General features: G+C 65.6%; 2 protein-coding genes across 2 annotated transcripts in view; one reads left to right on the top strand and one right to left on the bottom strand.

The window, feature by feature from the left end:
- The first annotated feature begins 743 nt into the window (after positions 1–743).
- On the top strand, positions 744–10805 carry SCNN1D (sodium channel epithelial 1 subunit delta). Its single transcript, XM_080802021.1, has 14 exons — positions 744–2216; positions 4571–4639; positions 6454–6830; positions 7389–7596; positions 7707–7897; positions 8068–8156; positions 8231–8394; positions 8520–8618; positions 8935–9052; positions 9186–9264; positions 9350–9407; positions 9580–9644; positions 9763–9838; positions 9945–10805. Exons 2-14 carry the CDS (start codon positions 4604–4606, stop codon positions 10101–10103), a joined length of 1719 nt encoding a protein of 572 aa, XP_080658147.1. The 5' UTR covers positions 744–2216; positions 4571–4603; the 3' UTR covers positions 10104–10805.
- Positions 10806–11223: 418 nt separating this feature from the next.
- ACAP3 (ArfGAP with coiled-coil, ankyrin repeat and PH domains 3) overlaps positions 11224–19160 on the bottom strand; it is a 14610-nt gene continuing 6673 nt past the window's right edge. The window contains exons 6-24 of the mRNA XM_080801759.1: positions 19074–19154; positions 18562–18606; positions 18319–18414; positions 18158–18232; positions 17721–17732; positions 16946–17058; positions 16807–16858; positions 16511–16611; positions 16319–16430; positions 15859–16067; positions 15711–15780; positions 15500–15594; positions 15214–15416; positions 14915–15019; positions 13650–13748; positions 13324–13544; positions 13067–13176; positions 12855–12965; positions 11224–12742 (exon numbers count right to left, since the gene is read on the bottom strand). Of these exons, the coding sequence (XP_080657885.1) occupies positions 12595–12742; positions 12855–12965; positions 13067–13176; positions 13324–13544; positions 13650–13748; positions 14915–15019; positions 15214–15416; positions 15500–15594; positions 15711–15780; positions 15859–16067; positions 16319–16430; positions 16511–16611; positions 16807–16858; positions 16946–17058; positions 17721–17732; positions 18158–18232; positions 18319–18414; positions 18562–18606; positions 19074–19154 (2058 nt within the window). The 3' untranslated portion in view covers positions 11224–12594. The remainder of the gene's footprint in view (positions 12743–12854; positions 12966–13066; positions 13177–13323; positions 13545–13649; positions 13749–14914; positions 15020–15213; positions 15417–15499; positions 15595–15710; positions 15781–15858; positions 16068–16318; positions 16431–16510; positions 16612–16806; positions 16859–16945; positions 17059–17720; positions 17733–18157; positions 18233–18318; positions 18415–18561; positions 18607–19073; positions 19155–19160) is intronic.

Raw genomic sequence — 19160 nt, 5'->3', positions numbered from 1 at the left:
CGCGGGGATGGGGAGCCCCGCGAGAACCTGCGTCAGGTGGGGTCTGCCGTGGGCAAGCCTGTCCAGCCCCTGCCCATGGCGAGAGCCGGCCTCATAAAAATAGTTCCACTGTTTCCCCAACTGAATTTTCCACCCAGCCCATGAATAGGGTCATTATGCAACAGTGGACACTGCACTGAGGCTTGCTTTCTGCTCCCACGGTCCCCTCCCTGGCCTGGGGGGAGGTGGGGAGAAGCTGGCCACCCGGACATGGGAGTATGCCTGAAACAGGCAGGTGGGGATACTGTTCCAAGGGCCAGTGTCCGTGGAAAGGACCCCGACTGCAGAGGCCTGGAGCTGGCCCTCTCCACCTCCTCAAGTCTGCCATGAGGGAAGTTCTGGGGGGACATGAGGATCACACACAGGAGGTAGGAAAGTTGGTGTCTGAATGTAGGGTGGGTGGGGCAGCTGTGCAAACCAGCATAAGCTGCCTCCCGCCCTCCCTAGAGAGAAAATCCAGGACAGGCCCAAGTGGGGGTCTCAGGTGTCCCCCCATGGGTTGTGTCAGGGGAAATGCTGCGTGTCAACTAGGAGGCAGGTGGTGGTCATCAGCCCGGACGGATCTGGGGAGGCCGTTGCTGTGTTGGACTGTATGGCTCTGTGGGACATAGCTGGGGCTCCAGCCCTGCACCGTGCCCCTGACTGCCTCGTGGCTCGGGCCACAAGTCAACGTGGTAACTGACCACATGCCCATGACAGTGGACACTGGGCTCCAACAGGTCCAGCCGTGGCAACTGGCGGAGGACAGGCACCATGCTGACCCTCGAGTCTGCCCCACCCAGGAAACCTCAGGCAGGGTCTGAGCAGCTGCGGCCGATCTGGCCCCAGGCCTTGGGTGGAGCCCCGAAGGAGTGCTCATGGTCCCTCCGTCCATCCGCAGCCAGACAAGTCAACCCGTGGGAACCCGGCCTGCTTCTGCCTCTAACCACATCACCCGTCCCCGGCCTGCCTGCCTTCTGGGGAGGCTGGCGGGTTCCAGAGCTCAGCCTCCTGCTGCCACACTCAGCATGCTGACTTCACTCCTCCGCCTCCTCCAGGGTCCGCCATCCCCACAAGGGGCAGACCGGCTGTTTTTGGCACATGGGAAGTTATGTAAGGGAGGCCTCTCCGGGGCAGCTGGGGTTCGAGTGCAGGTGTGTCTGGCACACACCCACACACACCTGCAGAGCACAGCTGTGACAGAGTGGGGTTGGGGCCCCAGGCAGGTAGAGGCCCTCTCTTGCCTCAGTTTGTCTGTGTAAAATGGGGGTGCTGACTTATGTGGGAGCACCTTGTTGGGAAAACTCAGCTCGGAAGCCCTCAGCATCAGCCCCCACCCTCCTGATCACCAAGCACCCTGAGTCACACCTAAGGGAGAAGATCCCGAAGACAGATGTGGCCAGCCGGTCCTGCCAAGACCTCACTCCAACCACATATGCTGTCTTCCAGGTTCCCAAGGCCCAAGCTGCCCAGCCCTCTGGCCATAGAGCTGATGGCCCCAGTTGAGACAGGCGTGGGCAACTCGGCTGGCAGCAAGTGACAACTGAGACCCTCTCGAACTCCAAAGTCACCCTTTTGGAGCACAAGGAGGAGCTAGCCCTTTCTGCCAGACTTCCAGCCCCTGCCTTTTGTGCCAACGGCCCCGCTTCAGGAAGAGGATGGCTGTGCTCACTCCCGAACGTCTTGGGTGGGGGGCCCATGGCTCTGTGTGGGAAGAGCTACCAGGAAACCAAGAGGGTTAGAGTGAAGAAAACATCCCCTACCTGTGGGCTGCTACTCCTCCCCAGGCCAGGGCTCAAGAGGGGGTCTGGAAGAGCCAGCCTGGAGGTGACCAGGCAGGAAGTGTTCACACGCCCCGCCCCTTCCAAGGGGAGACACCTGGCCAGACCCTGAGCGCCCCCCCCCACACCTGGCTGGAGGCCCCTCAGGGAGCCCCTCTGGGCTCGCTGGAGCCGCTGCTTAACCCGGTGGTCAGCGTTTGAAGGGGTGGGGAGGTTCCCCATTTGCACCAAGAAGGCCCCTCCCCCTCCCCCTCCCCCTCCCAGAAGTGGGTGGGCCAGCCCAGAGACCCCCATCAGCCCACATCCACCAGGAACCCGCCACACATGCAGAGACCATGGGCTCAGACTTCACCTCGGTCACACCAGAAGCCCCAGGACCATCTCTAAGCTGCCCCCGAGGGAGGGGGGTACCCGCAGGTGAGTAAGCTGAGCCTGGGGAGCCCCAGGAGACAGCAGGCGCCGACAGCCTCTGGGGCAGCCCCGGCCTGGAAGGGGATGCTGGGCACCCCTAAGTCGAGCCTCAGTGAAGCCTATCCCTCAAAGTCCCAAAGTGGGTGATACTCAGGATGTCGGGGCCAACCGTCCTACTGTCCTTCTGGGGAGAGGGGTGGAGGATCTGGGACCACCTGCCTGTCCCTTCTCTGAGGTGTCCTCACATTCCTTCAGTACGGTTCTGGAGGGGCCTCCCCTGTGGCAGGACCTGGGGTCACCCAGTCCTGTCCCAGCCTGCACTCCTGCTCCTCCCGGGGCCAGGGAGGCCTGGGGAGGCAGGAGGAGGGAAGCACCAGGAGGGGAGGATACAGTCTCGGCCTGGTGAGACAGCCAGAGTGCTCTCTGCCCTCCCAGAGGTGGGCTCTGGGGTGACCTCCTCCCCTCTCACTGGTCGCTGATCCGTGCCCCAGGCGCCTTATGCGTGGGCTGTTCTCAAGCTGTTTCCCCAGGATGAGGGAAGGAGGGTTTGTGCCTTCTGCCTTGAGCCCCTCTGGTACAGGTCATCATCACAGGCTTGCTCTGTCCCTGGCCAGGGCTTCCTCTCCCACAGCAAAGTAAGGGCTCCTGTTCCCTGTAAGATGCCCTTGGCTGGCGGAGACTCTGGCTAGACTTGAGTCCCCCAAGACCAGGGTCTCCAGGCCCCTCCTCCCCGGAAGCACCCTTCTTCGGCCTCCTGAGCCACAGGTCACTCCTGTTCTGATTACCCAGAGCCCCTGGGACCCTCCTCTCTGCCTAGAGGCCTCCCCGAGGACAGTGTGCCCCCATCCCCTCGGTAACGTCACCTAGCCCACAAAGGAAAACTGCTCCGTAGAAGAGGGCCTGTGGCCTGTGCTGAGTCTGTAGAGCGTGATGGGGGCTTGGGGAGGGGGTATCTACACCAGTGGTGTTGGCTGGTCCCACCCCGAGCCTTGAGCAGGAAGAGGAAGGTAAGGCCCGTGTTGCATTTGAGGAAATGGGCTCCGAGAGGTTGATTAACTTGGGCAAGTTCACATGGTAAGTGTCAGAGCCGTGATTCACGCCCCCACCCCGCTCTTCCCCAGGCAGGCATGACGTCCTTCTCCCAGAGTCAGCAGGGGCCATCTACCTCCTTCCGAAGCCACAGGGCTGATGGCCTCACCCCTCCTCAGAGCCAAGGCCTCACCAGCAGGGCCTATCGGAAGCGAGGCTGCCTCCCTCATCCCAGTCCAGGCCCTCCGCACTAATTTGGGGTGGGGTGTCAGGAACCTAGAGCTTGCCTCTGTGGGGGAGCGGAGGCAGGCAGGGCCTGAGCCACACCCTCAAACCTGGGACCAGGCTGAGGGTCTGGTTATTGGGCTGTGATGTTTCTGGGTCATCCTGGGGACACGCTGGGCCCCCCACTGGGGCCAGAGGCGGCGGGGCATCCTGGGACTGGGGGGCACTGGGCATCCTGCCCTCAGCACAGCACCCAGCCTTACCCAGTCACACTGAGGCCCAGGACTTCAACCCCCAAGACAGTGTGATCTGGCCCCTGAGTGTGCTGTGCGTTCTTAGCGTGTGGTGTGTGGTCTTAGTGTCTCCGCGGCCAAGACGTGTGGTGTGTCATCTTTGTGGGTGGTATGTTGTCTTAGTGTGCGGTGCGGTCAGTGGTGGCCTTCGTGTCTGCTGGGCAGGGGAACCAGGTGCCGCAGAGCGCCGGGTGTCATCTCCACAGCCGGGGCCTGGGTCGTTCCCCCAGTTCGAGCCTGCCGCAGTGGCTGGGTGACCGGCCCTAGACACTGGGGTTCTGGGAGCGCAGGCCCCTGCCTGGCGTCCCTCGGTCACAGACACCTGGGGTCGGTGCTGGCAATGTGAGCCGGGCAGGCGATGGAGGGCAGGCATCCCTTGCTGGCCTGTCAGGAAACAGAGAAGAGAGGGGCGGCGGGGGTGGGGGGGGTTGGTTGCTGCGAGCAGAAGAGCAGGTGTCTGACCCCTGAGAGATCTGAGCTTTGGGAGCTGGGGGAGGGGAGGGTCTGCTCCGAGAGAGGCAGGTGAGCCGTGCAAGGGGGTCTCAGCCAACACAGACCTCTCCTTTCCCTCTAGAAACCAGGAGCCCCTCATCCCCAGGCCTCACATCCAGGGATCTGCGCAAGAAAAGCTCACCAGGGGAAGGACCCCCATCCCTGCCCTCATGGCTTCCCCTTCCGGGTCCGGAGTGGGTGTGTCTGGCCCCGGCAGATGGGCCCCTCCCAGCCTCATCCCACGCCTAGCCAGCCTGTTATAAAAAGGAGGCTGCCGGGCCAGTGTCGGGCCACATCCCACTCTGTCTTGTCACCTCCTAGAGCTGCCGTCACTGGGGCCACCCACCACGGAGAATGGAGGCACCCGCAGAAGGGGACTCCGGCTTCCAGGTACCAGCGGGGCCTCTGACGTGGGCTTCCTTTCCCATGGTGGGGGGCAGGGAAGGAAGGTCATCCCTCGGGGTCTCTGGAACCTGAGGTGGAGGGGCCGTGTCTCACATGTCGCCCTGAGCACATGCAGGCACCGAGGGCAAGAGAAGAGGGTCATGCGGTCCCCACCAACCGGGGGCTTGGTACGTGTGCCGGGTGTATGTGTCTGTGTACACACGTGTGCTCATGTGTGTGTACAAGGAGGCCGTGCACCCCTGCTGCTGCTGCATCAGACTCGGGGCGCCTCGGATCCCTCAGTGCATCTGGGGCCCTCGATCCCAGGCGTCTGGACCCTGCCCTGTCTCGGGAAGCCCTGGAGGCTCTCAGGGGTCCTCGAGGTCCCCATCTCCAGGGTATCCCCTCTTCCTACCCTGCCCGCCCCAGCTGAGCCGGGAGGGGGCTGCTTTGGGCTACAGGTCTAGAGGAGGGTAAACATGGTTGCTGGAGTTAGAAAGAACCTTCTGGAGCCCATTCTGCCTAACCTACAACACGCAGCTGAGGATCCTGGCCCACCCTGAAGTCCCAGTGTGATCCTGGGGGACAGAGACACATGGGCAGAGCTCTGTGCAACGTGGGAGCCAGCGTGAGGACCCCATGCTGGCGCCCACTCCTAGCCAGACGTGGGGGCGGCCCACAGACCTGAAGCGGGGAAGGAAGACCACCCACCCTCCCCTGTGCCTGTGGCCCCACACCGCCGGCCGGCCTGCTCCAACACGCAGTTTCCCAGAGCGCAGGGGAGCAGCCCGCTCAGGCCCACCAGGCGGGGCACCTGCTGGCCAAGACGCAGCAGGGGCCTCCCCACTCAGCCCCCTGCCCAGGTGACTCAGGAGGGGGCCAGAGCGCGGGAGCCTCTGCCGTGGGTGCAGGGAGGCCTAGTGATTCACACCAAGAGGCGGACGGTGTGGGAAGTCCCCCAGAGGCCTGCGCGGTGACTCCACAGGTTTTCGGGAAGAGTAGGCCTGGCCTCGTCGGGGTCCCATGTCCCTGTGTGCTGGGGGTCTGGGGGTCTGGGGGTCCTGGGTCTGTGGCCCTACTTCTCCAGGGCCCTCAGGTCCCCACCACTGGCTACCCCGCTGGCCCCCGCACACTCTTCCTGAAGCCCACGCTCCACAAGCAGCGTTTCCCTGGGCACAGCTCAGCAGATGCCCCCTCACTGGGGTCCAGAGCACTGAACCGTCCTCAGGCCCAACCTTTGGCCCAGACGTGGCCAGAGCAGCTTCGTTCCATCAGTCCCAATCAAGCATGGCCATGCTGGCCATCAAGGGTGGGTAGAGGCCACCGAGCCGCAGAGTCTCGTCTTTGTAGGGGCCCCAGACCTTCAACATTGGCTCAAGGCCCAAGCACACAATACAGTCCCCACCCCAAGAGGGTCACCTGGCCCGCCCCTCTCTAGAGGCCCCTGCCCCATGTGAGTGGACAGTGACAGGGACCCCCCCCAGCCTCAAGACTGCATGCAAACAGGACCAGTGAGGGCTTGGACCCCATGTTCTCTGCTGTCCCTGTCCCCACCAGCAGACCCCACTCTGGCTGCAATAAGACAGGCCTGCGGAGGCTGCCCGGTGCCCTCCCCTGGGGTGGGGGGTGGGGTGGGGGGCTGTAGGGCCAGTCCCAGGCCCCCCGATAGGGCCTCTTTGGAGCATCAGGGGGCTGGGTGGTGCCACTGGTGACTGAGGGACAGAGGATAGAAGTCCTACCAGCCCAAGGTGAGGAGGCCCGAGTTGGAGTTGGGCCGGGCAACAGACTGGGGCCACGCTAAGGCCGCTTCTCGGACACAGGGAGGAACCACGGCCCGCACAGCCACAGCCGGTGGTCCCCCGACAGTCCAGGAGGCCCAGCGGCCGCCGCCAGCCCTGCAGGAGGACAGGCGGAGGGAGGGGCTGGTGGAGCTGCACACCTCCTTCCGGGAGCTGCTCACCTTCTTCTGCACCAACGCCACCATCCACGGCGCCATCCGCCTGGTCTGCTCCAGCCAGAGCCGCGTCAGGACGGCCTCGTGGGGGCTGCTGGTGGCAGGCGCCCTGGGCGGGCTCTACTGGCAGTTCGGGCTCCTCTTTGCTGAATACTGGCGCTACCCGGTCGTCGCCACAGTGTCGGTGCACTCGGAGCCCAAGCTCTTCCCAGCCGTGACTCTGTGCGACATGAACCCGCACAGGTGAGGGGCGCCGACTCCCACCTCTGTGGCCTGCGGCATCTCCCCGGCTGGGGTCAGAGCGGAAGGCCAACCGGGCACCAGGCCCAGGCCGCTGAGGACCCCGCCTTGCTCCACCCTTGTGCCCATTCGCTCAGTCGGGAACCCTGAGACCTCCGCTCCGGGCAGCAGCGGCGGGGGGTGGGGGTGGTGTGTTCAGGGACAAAGAAGAGCCGGCTGGGGGCTGGAGCTTGGAGTGATCAGAGCCACCCAGACACCAGGGCCTGGGCAGCCCGGGAAGGGTGAGGGGAGGTGGGAGGGAGCGTCCCAGCAGGGCAGCCCGGAGCTAGGCTTGGGGGTGGGGAGCAGGGCGACATTTCAGGTGAGGAGGCAGAGGAGCAGATAGGAGCTGGGGCCGAGCCAGGGGGCTGGCGGAGTCCACACGGGGTGGGGGTGCTTCTAGGGTATCCAGGCTGGTCTCTGGGATCAGCACCATGGGGGCAGACCCTACTCTCCCCAGCAATACCTTGGGACTGATGTGGGGGCTCTGACTCAACTCGCACCCCCCCCTCCACCACCCAGGCCACGCTCAGCCCGCCACCACCTGCAGGTCCTCGATGAGTTCGCCCAGGAGAACATCCAGTCTCTCTACAAGTTCAACTTCAGCAAGAACAGGGACGTCCTCTCTGCAGCTGACCGGTTCCCACAGCCCGCCTTCTACCTGGACCGCGGGGTCCGCCTACAGAGGCTGAGCCGACCCAGTGGCCAGAACAAAGTGGGTTTCAGACTGGTGAGTGTCCCTGGCCCTGCGCAGTCCCGGCACGCTGTCACTCTGCAGATCTCTGAGTGGGGGGCAGGCAGGCGAGAGGGCCGTGCTGACCGGCCCCCCACGGCCCGCAGTGCAACAGCACAGGTGGGGACTGCTTGTACCGTGCCTATGCATCGGCTGTGACAGCCGCCCGTGAGTGGTACTGCTTCCAATATGTGAACGTCTTGGCCCTGATGCCCACCGCCCACGAGGACGGCCACCGCAGCGACAGAGGCCACTTTGTCCTCTCCTGCCGATTCGATGGCCAGGACTGCCAGGCCCGGTGAGTGGGGGGTGGGGCAGCTGACTGCAGGCATGGGTACCACCCCTGGGGGCCGGCTGGCGGCAAACAGCTGCCCACAGAGGTAGGACAGGCCATAGGCCCTCGCGCTCCACGCAGTGGGGTCCTGGGCTGGAAGGGTGTGCTGCTGTGAGTGTGGTTCCCGGTTCCAGCCACTTCCGGACGTTCCACCACCCCACCTACGGCAGCTGCCACACCTTCGATGGCGTCTCAGCTGCACAGCACCCAGGCATCACCCACGGTGAGTGCCAGCCCACAGCCGAGTGGGGCAGGGGACATCCAGGCCAGCCTGGCCTCACCCCCTTCCTCTCCCAGGGATCAGCCTGGTCCTCAGGGCCGAGCAGCGGCACCACCTCCCTCTGCTGTCCACGGAGGCTGGCGTTAAGGTCATGATTCATGGGCACGACCACACACCCTTCCTGGAGCACCAGGGCTTCAGCGTCCGGCCAGGGACCGAAACCACCATCGGCATCCGAGAGGTGGGTGGGCCCCTGGGAGCCGGGGCGGAGGAAGGGCCCCAACCCTCCCACTCCCCACCCCCCTCCCCAACCCTGGGGGGTCGAGGGCAAGGACAGCTGCGCTGAAGCGTGCCCCCTACCCCCAGGACGAGGTTCGCCGGCTGGGGAAGCCCTACAGCCACTGCAGCGAGGGGGCAGAGGGTGTGGACGTGCACCTGCTCTACAACGCCTCATACACCCTGCAGGCGAGGCTGGGGCCGTGGTGGGGGGAGAACAGGAGCTTCTCGGGAGGGACAGGGAGGCCGGGAGAGAGGCTGGTCAGGGGAGGGAGACCTGGAGCCTGGGTTGGCCCTGGGAGAGGGAGGCCGGGCGAGGCGTAGGGGAGGTAGAGGGCAGAGATGGGGAGTTGGGGGCAGGAAGGGAGGCGCCCAGGGGAAGGGGTGGCCACGGGGGAGGGGAGTCAAGGAGGGGGCAGGGAGGGCAGGTGCACTGCTGAGAGGTGAAGCAGGCCCTTTGTGGGCCTCCAGGACCTTCAGCTCACGTCCCCTGCTGTCCCCCCAGGCCTGCCTGGTGTCCTGCTTTCAGCAGCTGATGGTGGAGACCTGCTCCTGTGGCTACTTCTTCTACCCTCTGCCGCCGGGGGCTGAGTACTGCAGCTCCGCGAGGCACCCGGCCTGGGGTGAGAGCCCCCGCCCCGGCCCCTGGTGGGGAGTGCGGTCAGGCCTTGCCAAAACTGCAAACCTCTCTACCACCCCAGGGTCGATCTTAGGGGGTTCATCTGTGACAACCCCCCCCCCCCCGCACTGCCACAGGTCACTGCTTCTACCGGCTCTCCAGGGACCTGGGGACCCACCGGCTTTCCTGTAGCTCACGCTGCCCCAGGCCCTGCAGGTGGGTGGCTGGTGTGGGGGCTCGGGGTCAGGGGCTACTGCCGCAGCACCCCAGCAGGAGTGTAACGGGGCTCTGTCTCTCCCAGGGAGTCTGCCTACAAGCTCTCTGCCGGGACCTCCAAGTGGCCTTCCTCCAAGTCAGCTGTGAGTGCCCTAAAGGGGTGGGTAAGGGGCGGACAAGCAGGTGGGCCTCCCAGGTCCCCGAGGGCTCACCCTAGACCAGCCTGTGCCCCTGCGGTCCCCGCTCTGAACACCTGCCCCACAGCGCCCTGAGGGCTGCGAGGAACAGCGGCCCCAGTGAGCCTTCTGTGTACAGGACTGGATCCTGGCTGTGCTGGGCAAGCGGGGCCACAGGAACCTGGGCCAGACCCCTGGCCTCAGGTGGGTGCACTCCCCCTCCAGAGGACACGTCCCGGCCCCTCCCTCTGCCAACCTTGTCCTCGGTGCCCCTGCCACGCGGGCCCCGGGCCCAGCCCCTCACGCCTCTGCCTTGCCGCAGGAGCAGCGTGGCCAAGGTGAACATCTTCTACCGGGAGCTCAACTACCGTATGGTGGACGAGACGCCAGTTTACTCGGTGAGCCAGCCGGGGACCCAAGGCCGTGGAGGGGCCGGAACAGCGGAGGGCCAGCCCCCCAGGGCCCAGCCGTGGGCGCCTGCTCACCGCCCCCTGGTGCCTGCAGGTGCCCCAGCTGCTGTCAGCCATGGGCAGCCTCTGGAGCCTGTGGTTCGGCTCCTCGGTCCTCTCTGTGCTGGAGCTGCTGGAGCTGCTGCTTGACGCCACGGCTCTCGTGCTGCTTCGGGGCTGCCGCTGGCTCCGCACAGCTCGGGGGCCCAGCTAGGGGCAGCCACGGGGGCACCCCCCACGATCCCAGGAGCCGACCCGTTGCCCACTGACCGCAGGAATGACATCAACCATCTGGGGGGCCCTGCTGGCCTCGTGCCCCGCAATACTTCCAGGAGCTCTGGCCAGAGTCTTTGCCGAAGAGTTAGGCCACGTGAGCCCCCCCTGCCCCACGCCCGAACCAGCGGGAGCTTATTCTGATCCTGAGGGATGCGGCTGCAGCAAGCTCTCCAGGCTGCCCACAGGGAACCAGACCTGCCCCCCAGAGCCACCGCGAGCCAACCAAGCCAAACCCAGGGCCGGGGAAGCGGCACTGGGGCCTCCAGGCAGGCAGGCAGGAGGGTGCCCAGCCCACCGGGCACTCTCATCAGGCAGCCACCCGCCCAGCAGCGGCCTCAGGGACGCCCAGGGCAGCGGGGAGGGGAGCGTCCCTACCTCTCTGGATTCCCATGTCTAGTCCGCGCGCAGCTGGGAGTGTGGGTGCATGCAAGGGGGGGAGGGGCCTCCACAGGGGAGTGTGCCCGTGTGTGGTCGGTGTTGTGTGAATATATATGCGTTTCTAAGTGTGTCAACACGTCTGTCTATGCCTGTGTGCAGCTATGCGCAGGCGTGGGGCAGGAGCCTTCCTCGGCTCGGGGCGGGTGGGGGAAGGGCTGCCGACCCTGGTCTGCTTCGCAATAAATTAGCCATTCCACCCGGCGGCTGCCTTGTGCGCTCCTCCCCAGCGACCCTTCCTGAGTGACCTGAAAGCCCCAGGCTGCTGCTCCACCTCTGGGAGACACAGACACACTGTGGGGGCTGTGGGGGAGAGGAGGACACGGTGCCCGTGGCCAGCTTGCGGTGTCAGGGCTTGGCCGGGAGAGAGGACCAGCCCCGGAGCACACTCTTTGGTTAGCGTCCCTCGTCCCTCGCTGCTGCTCCCTCCAGGGGGCACAGTCCAGGCCAGAGAGAGGCAGGGAATGGGGGCTGGGGGTGTAGGGAGTCAGTTTCCATTGAAGAAGCCCCAGGGCCGCCCGCAGGGCCCCCAGCAGGTGGGGCCTGGGTTCTGGCTTACCGCATCCTTTGGGGGCACTCAGGGCCACCCCTCAGGGGAGGCAAAGAGCCCAGAGAGTGGAGTAAGGCAGCTGAGCCGGTGACAGCAGTTTATTATTCACTGTGATCTGGAGCAGGGGGCGGGTCCTGCCAGCCCGAGGCCCTGATGCGGGTCCTGGGGGGGAGGTGGGGGTAGAGCGCAAGCAAGGAGAAAGAAGGAAGCTAATTCTGCCCTTTAGGGGTCACAGCCAACAGGCAAGAGAGTGGGGGGGGGGCTGGGTCAGCACCCACCTTGCCGCCCACGGAGCCTCCCTGGACAGCTTTTGCATAGTGACCAGACAACTGGCCTTGGCCAGACCAAGGCCGCAAGTTGGGGAGAGGCCCAGCCACTGCCCCAGGGCTCCAGGAAGGGGGACTGCAGAATGAACAAGTTGGTGGGCCCCGGGGAGTGAGCTGAGGGACCCCTAGGGCCACCCCAGGGCCCAGCTAGAGGACTGAGGCCGGCGAGGGGCAGGGCAGAGCGGCAGGAGCCTCCCCCTGCAGCCAGCAGGGCCAGGTGCAGGGCCAGGTGCGTCAAAGTCATCCTCAAGAGTCCACGGAGAAAAGACGCAAGACAAAGTGAGAAAGAGGTTGTAGAAAACCCGCTCAGTCTGTGATAAAGAATGTCAGATGCGGGGGTGGAAAGTGCCAAAGTCCTTTATGCACCGGCTCAGGGCCAAGGGACAGGTCTCTGGCCACCCAGCACTGGGGCCTGCGTGGCCAGCCACATGGCCTTGGGACGCCTGCGTCCAGCCAGGGCTGAGGCCCCAGGCCACAGCCCACCCCCCCAGCACCCGAGAAGCCCAGCCTGGACGCCGGTCACTAAGTGAGGTACACGGGTTGATTCCCTGGATGGGCTGCCCCTTCAGCCCTCACAAGGCGCTGGTGGCCAGCCACCAGCCGTGGGGCCTAGCGGAGGGGCTCTGGGGGTCTAGGAGGGACCCAACTAGCAGGTCAGTGTTCTACGGCAGTAAAGGTGGGGGCACGAGGTGACACAGACCCTGAAGGCAGAGAGGAACATGAAGTGACACAGGTCCTAGGATGGACGGAGGGGCACAAAGTGACCCAGGCCCCCGGGGGTAGGGGCGTCTGAGGGGCAGAAGGTGACACCGGGCCTTCAGAGTGGTTTGTGACATGAGCAACCCAGGTGCCCAAGAAAGGGGTCACCTGAAGACGCAGGGTCCCCAGGTGTGGTGATGGGCACCAGGTGACGCAGCACCTCCCAAGGGGAAATGTGGGCTTCTTAAGACTGTTGGGGTCTCTCCCAGCCCGAGGGGCCGGGGCAGCTCCGAGGAGGGCAGAGCAGGCAGCCCGGGCTCCAGGGCGGCCCAGGCACTGGGGCTCTCGGGAAATGAGCCGGTGGCCACCACAGGCGGAGCGGGCAGGGACGGGGCGGTCCAGAGCCGGCCCGCCCCGCCCTAGCTCTCCTCCAGGTGGAGGCTGATGAACTCCTGGATGCACCTGCGGTACTGGAGCTCCGTGGGGCTGCTCCCCGCCAGGGGGCCCGGCTGGCCCGGGGGCGCCTCGGCCTCTCGCATCTCCTCGGCCATGCGCGCCAGACGGAGCCTGGGGGAGGCGCAGGATGAGCCGCGCCCCTTCCCCCCGCCCTACGGGGCTCACCTCCGGCCCCGCCCCAGGCCCCGCCCCAGGCCCCGCCCCAGGCCCCGCCCGCGCTCACAGCGTGACGATGTCTGCGTTGGCCTCCTGGATCGCGATGCTCAGCGGGTCCTGCTGCTCGTGGTCCAAGGCATGCTGGTCAGCTCCCCGCTTCAAGAACAGGCAGACCTGACTGGAGCGGGGAGGGGACAAGTCGGGGCTGGCCCAGGGCAGGCCAAGGCGACCCCCTGGCCCCGGCCCCCACCGTGGGCAGCAGGGGCGACGGAGACTCACCCCGTGCGTCCCAGGAGTGTGGCGTGGTGCAGGGGCGCCCGGCCCCGGCTGTCTCTTTGGTTCACGTCTGCTCCGTTTTGCAGAAGGAATTCACAGACAATCAAGGAGCCCTGGGGACGGAGGACAGTTCAGACTCACCCGGGAAATGGCCCCTTGCTGGCTTCCAGCAGGGGTCCCCATGTTGGCGCCATACGAAAGAGAGCTCTGAAGACGCACCTGTGTCCCATGCAGCCCCCGCCACCCCCATGCCCGCTCACCCCTAACACAGCCTGCACCAACGGCGTCTTGCCCTCGTCCTCCGCGTCGGCCCAGTTGACCTCCGCCCCGTGCGCCAGCGCCGTGGCCAGTGCAGGGAGGTCTCGGGTGCGCGCAGCACGGTGTGCCAGAAGCCCAGGGTGCAGCTCACGCACGTCTGCCAGGCCCCAGGCCTCAGCCTCTCCGTCCGCCTCACCGCTGGACTCCTCGGACTCTGCACCCTCTACGGGGAAGAGTTAGGTCATGAGCTACCACACGACAGAGCCCGGAGCGGGGCTGTGGCAGGGCGGGGCTGGGCACTGGCGGAGGCAGGGAGGTGCGCACCCACCCTCCTCCGTGACGCTGTCCACCACGGAGCCTGCGCCGAAGGCCAGCACGTCTGAGCTGCCATCAGAGCTGCCTCCTAGGCCACTGTCGCTGCTCAGACCTGCGGGGTCCAGGGACAGATGGGGGGCCTTATTGTCCCTGACGCCACCCAGAGCCCTGTGGGAAGGCTAGAGCTCCCATCCATCCTCCAGGGATGGCCCCAGGGACACGATCAGCGCCCAGGAGCGGAAGGGAGCCCTGCCTAGGATGGGGGTAGCTCAAAGGAGCCAGAGGAGCTCACACCAGAGCACAGCCCCAGGGGAAGCCCCCGCTGGGGGACGCCAGCCCCCGCCGGACTGACGGGGTGAAACAACCCTGAGCAGTGGGGGCTTCCACTGAGTCTGTGGCAAGTACACGTGGCCAGCCCACTGAGCAGCGGCTTGGTCTTCGCCGGGAGGCCCCGGCGACACCTCGGGCCCACCCGGCTCCCACGACACCCAGTGAAATCTCTGAGGATTACCCCAGGGCGGCCCCGGAAGCAGAAACGGTGAGGTAGCGCCCTCTGCGGCCAGAGGCCATCCCAGTCACCGCCCCCAGCCCTGTCAGTTCTTGGCCTGGACCCATGCCTTCTGCCCACATTGCCCAGAAAGGCTCTGGGGTACCCTGGACCACTGGGTACCCATAAATCATTAGCAGGAACCCCTCGGTCAGGAGCCCTGCTTGTAGCATTTGGCTCCCAACTCCAAGAGGAGCTGGGAGAGATGCACAATTGTGTCCCACATTCAGTCTCCACCACACAGCTGTCGGCTCCCAGCATGCAGGTGCACGTGCGTGCACACACACACACACACACGTGCGTGCACGGGGCCTTCAGTGCACACGAACACATCCACCGGCACATACGTCGGTATGCACATTCAGCCACAGACCCCCTTTACACCGCACACACTCACACAGACACCCTCACTCCAGTGTGCGTGTGCAAACCACACATGCAGCTCGCACATGCACTGTCGCAGATCACGGCCTCGGCCTCCAGCTCTGGCTGAGTAATCCCAGACCCTCCAGATACTATCTCAGCCTTAGCCCTGCTTGACCCCCAAGTTCTCCCCAGCACCAACCCAGTCCTTCCTGCAAGGGACACCTGTCCCTCCAGTCTCCAAGCGAGTGGCTGTGGCTGTCCACATTCACCCACCTTACGGGGAGCCACGCCCGGTCCCTGCTCTGCTGCCCTGACCGAGTCAAGGGGACTGGGCTGCAGGGGACAAGGGCCCTCACAGCACTTACTACGTGGACCAGCTGCGGCGGCCCCTGCATCAAAGTAGGAGAAGAGGGAGTCCAGCTCATCTGGGCAGAAGAGAGAGTCCCTCCGAAACTTGCGCTCCACAGCACCTGAGGCAGGGAGGTGGGTAAACTGAGGCACAAGGCAAACTAGGGTGCCCAAATTCTGCTGGGAGCCTCTGCCTCCCCCTGCCTACTCCGCCTTGATTCTCCTGGGGCCTGAGGTTTGGTGGCTCATGCCCCCGCCAGAGCCCGTTTCCCACCCCTGCACAGCTGTGCGAGCTGAGGCGTCAGCCTGCGGGTACCTGAGGACAGGGCAGCCACAGAGGGCAGGACAGGATCCAGGCGGACCTTGCGGCGTGCAGCGGGGGCTCGGGGTGAGCTGTGGTGGCGGTGGCACTTCTGCGCCCGCCAGGGCCGAGGGGCCTCCCGGGCTGGTGCTGAGGGCACCTTCCGCAGGAACTTCTTTTCTACATACTTGTCCTTGATCCAGGCCTCCTTGTCCTGCCTGGACCAGGGGTGCACATGAGGCTGCACTCATGCGCGGGGGCTCCCCTGGCCCCGTCTCGACTGCCCCCCGCCCAACCTCACCTGGAGCTGCTGGCTGTGGGCTTCCTGCTGCCCGGCCCCTCGCACTGAGCCTCGTAGATCTGGTTCACAGTGCTGTTTCCAAGCTCACACATCAGCTAGCAGGAGACACCGTGTGCAGGCATCAGCCCCGGATCACAGGCCAGCCCCCACCCCCCACCAGCCTGCAGACCTGGCTCTGGGAGCGTGGCAGCCTGGATGGCCTCATACACACCTTCAGCAGCTCCGGCTCCCACGAGTCCAGAGTCAGGGACCGCACCTTGGAGCAGTGGACACCCAGGCTCCTGGACAGGGAGGAGGCAGGGGTGAGGCAGGGTGTGGCTCTACCCCTGCACCTGTGCCCCGCCCCCCAGCAGGCCCACCTGTGGATGCCTGAGCACTCGATGCAGAGCAGCACACCCAGGTTGATGCTGGCCCAGCGCGGGTCGGGCTGGCCGCAGTCCCCACACTGGCCATTGCCAGCGACGTTCTGCACACGCTGCAGCAGGCTCTCACCCTTGACGCTGCGCTCCCGAGAATCCGTAGCGGAGTCGATGCTGCTCGTGGAGGGAGACGCCGTGCGGTCCAGCCTCTGGGGGTGTGTGAGGGGCCGCTCAGCCCTCAGAAGCTCCGGCCTCCCTCCCCCTCCCCAGCCAGAGGTGCCAGCTCGGAGGAGGACAGCGGAAGCCTCAGCCTATGTGCCGTGGGCGCGTGCACACTCGCACTCACACGATGCACACATCCGCCCATACACAGAGCCCCACTCCCGTCCCACACGTGGGGGCCGGCTCCCTGCCGCACGCAGCCACGCTCACGCATGGGGAGGGTGCTCAGGGGCCCCACCTCACTGTAGCAGCTGTCGGGGCTCTCCCGGTAGGCGGATGCAATGCTGGCTTGCACAGCCCGGACCCAGGCCTGCCGCAGCTTCTCCGAGTCGGCCTGCAGCATGCAGCTCCTGGCGGCAGGCGACCATCAGGCCCGGCGGGCATGGGCTCCCTCCCCCTCCTGCCCCGGGGCGTGCCTCCGCCTCCTCACTTGGTGGGTGACACGACCTCAAAGCAGAACCGCCGCTCGATGTCCTCGCATGGCTTCACGGAGCACAGACGCAGGTCATCCACCACCACGGTCAGCGCATCCTGCAGGCAGCCGCACCGTGGCCCTTGTGCCCCGCCCCAGCCGTGCACTTACCGCTCCGCTCTACAGACACAGACTGAGACCCAAGCAGTCTCTGTGCCCTGACTGTTGAGGCTCTGTGTCCTCAGCCCACCCCAGGGCCCCGGCGGGGAGGGGCCGGCCGCCACTGACCCAGCCCCAGCAGCCCTGCAGCGCACCTTGACTTTCTTCTGGTAGACCAGCTGGCTGTTCTGGATGGAGAACCAGCGCCTGGGTGGGTGGATGGGCCACGAGTGGGTCAGGCAGGGCCAGCCCCATGTCTGCCCCACAGACCCCCTGAGAAGGCCCCTCCCTCACCGGTTCCATGTCTTGAAGGCATTGCTGGCCCTCTTGAAGAGGTAGCCCTCCATCACCACACCACTGGGCGCGTCCACGTCAAACTCCACTTTGGGTTCATCATAGGAGAAGTCCTGGGGGTGGTCGGGGCCCAGCCTCCGGTGAGTATCCACCCCTGCTTGTGAGGACACTATCCCCGGCCAGGCTCCCCTGAGCCAGCGCTGAGGTGAGGCGCTGCTCTCCACAGCCACTTCCTGACCCCCGCAGAGACGGTTGCCCTGAAACCCCACGGGGGGGGGCAGACACCTCACACTACAGCTGGGGACCCCCAGAGCTCCATCCCCCACGCCACACCCCCAGCCCTGTAGGGACAGCAGGCTCTGGGATCAGGAAGGAAGCTGCCTGCCCCCACCCTCCGTCCCCCATTCATGCTGCCAGCTGGGCCTGTTCCAGCCAGCCCCACAGAGCTCCATTCACAGGGCGTGAGGAGACACTGAGTGTTGTCCTGTGTGTCCGGCGGTAGGAGAGGAGCCTCGGCCACCTGCTCCCCTGGCTGAACGGGGGCAGAAAGGGACAGCTGCTGCCCTTCCCGTTCCCGCGGGGGATGCGGTCCAGCTCAGCCCAAGTCCTGCCGGTGCCAGCCACCGCTGACAGCACAGAGCTCGCAGGTGCCGGGGACGCCGAGGCCGGGAGGTGTCCTTGGTGCTGAAGCTCCCAGGGGTGGGGGAGGGCAGAGGCCCGCCCTGCCTGGGCCTCCTCTTCCCTCACTCCCCACCCTGGGCAGGAGCCCACTCACCTGCAGCAGTGTCTGAGAGGGCCGGGAGCGGGGGGGGGGGTGAAGAGGGAGAGAGAGGGACCGTGAGTACACTGCCCGCCGCCCACCCCGCCGCCAGGCTCCCCAGAGCTCTGGAAACGGCCACTCCCAACTGCAGCCCACCTCTATGCTGGGGCTGTCTGGGTAGGCGTCAGCAACTGAGGCCTCCAGGCCACTCCTGGTCTCCCTCTGTCCCCCAGGACGGACCTCTAAGGGACTGTCCCAGGGCTGTCCCTCCCGCTAGGCTATGTTGAGGCTCCTAAGGATGGAGACCTCTCCCTCTGGGTGCACATTTCAAAGAGAAGAAGCGTCAGCCCCCACAGAGTGGGCGGCCTAGAGAGGGAATAAGGGGGTAGTGGTCTCTTGCCCACCCCCCCACCCCCGTTCGTGCCGGGAGGTCAGGGGCTGCAGGGCCTCACCCGCTGCTGGATGGCAGCGTGCTTCCGCTCCATGTCCCGCTTTTCCACGGCTGAGTCGATCACCAGCTGGTCTAGCTGTGGGGGAGGGGACCCAGGGAGCGGGGTGAGCACTCTGCCTCCAAGACCCCGGGCTTGGGCCCCACCACAGCCTGCAGGCTCACCTCGGCCGCCAGCTTCTTCATGTAGGGGTCCAGCTGGTGCAGCAGGCTATAGCCTTGCTGGAAGAAACTGTACTGGGCGTGCATGAAGGACAGCATCTGGGGGTGGGAGGGGGGCACGGGGGGGGCCCGCCCTCAGTAGCCACGATCAGAGGGCCCGCCTGGTGTACTCACATCCCATACACCTCACAGGCCTGTCCTCACGGCCAAGCCCCCCCCCCCCCCGCCCCCTCACCAATCACTTACAGAATCCAAGATTTCAAACTTCTTCTTGGCCTGGAGGACGTTGATCTGCAAGGGGACGGGTGGACAGGTGAAGGGTGTTGCAGCCGAGGTAGCCTGTGACCTGTCCCTTACCACAGTGTCCTCCCAGGCTGCGTGTGGTCCCCTGAGACCTGCAGCTCATCTCCAGCTCCCTGCCCTTGGGCCAGCCTCACCCTCCCAAGGTCACGGCGTCTTTCCCCTAGTCAGGACTTCGGTTCCTCCCATGAGCGAAGACAGAAGTTCTTACACCTGTTCCTAGGCTGCCCAAGCCCCCATCAGCAAGATCTTCAAGGCCTCCGCCTACCCCTGTGGCCTGCACCCCCACTGCTGTGCCTCTGCCTGGGCATGCCCCACGACCATGTCCCTTCCCGAGAGCTGGCATCTGAGGTTTTCTGGAGCCAGAGGGGCCGCTCTGAACGCCAGCTCTGTCTGCAGAAACACAGGAGCAGCTTCCCCCCCCTCCAGGCCTGACTACTCCTTGCCCAGAGGCTGACCTGGAGCACGTAATCCAGGGCCAGGTGACGGAAGCACTTCCGGGTGACGGTCAAGGCACCTGTGGCCTCCTCTACCTCATGCGGACG

The sequence above is a fragment of the Martes martes genome, assembly GCF_963455335.1.
Source record: "Martes martes genome assembly, chromosome: 4".
Lineage (NCBI taxonomy): Eukaryota > Metazoa > Chordata > Mammalia > Carnivora > Mustelidae > Martes > Martes martes.
This window is presented reverse-complemented; position numbering and strand designations above follow the sequence as displayed.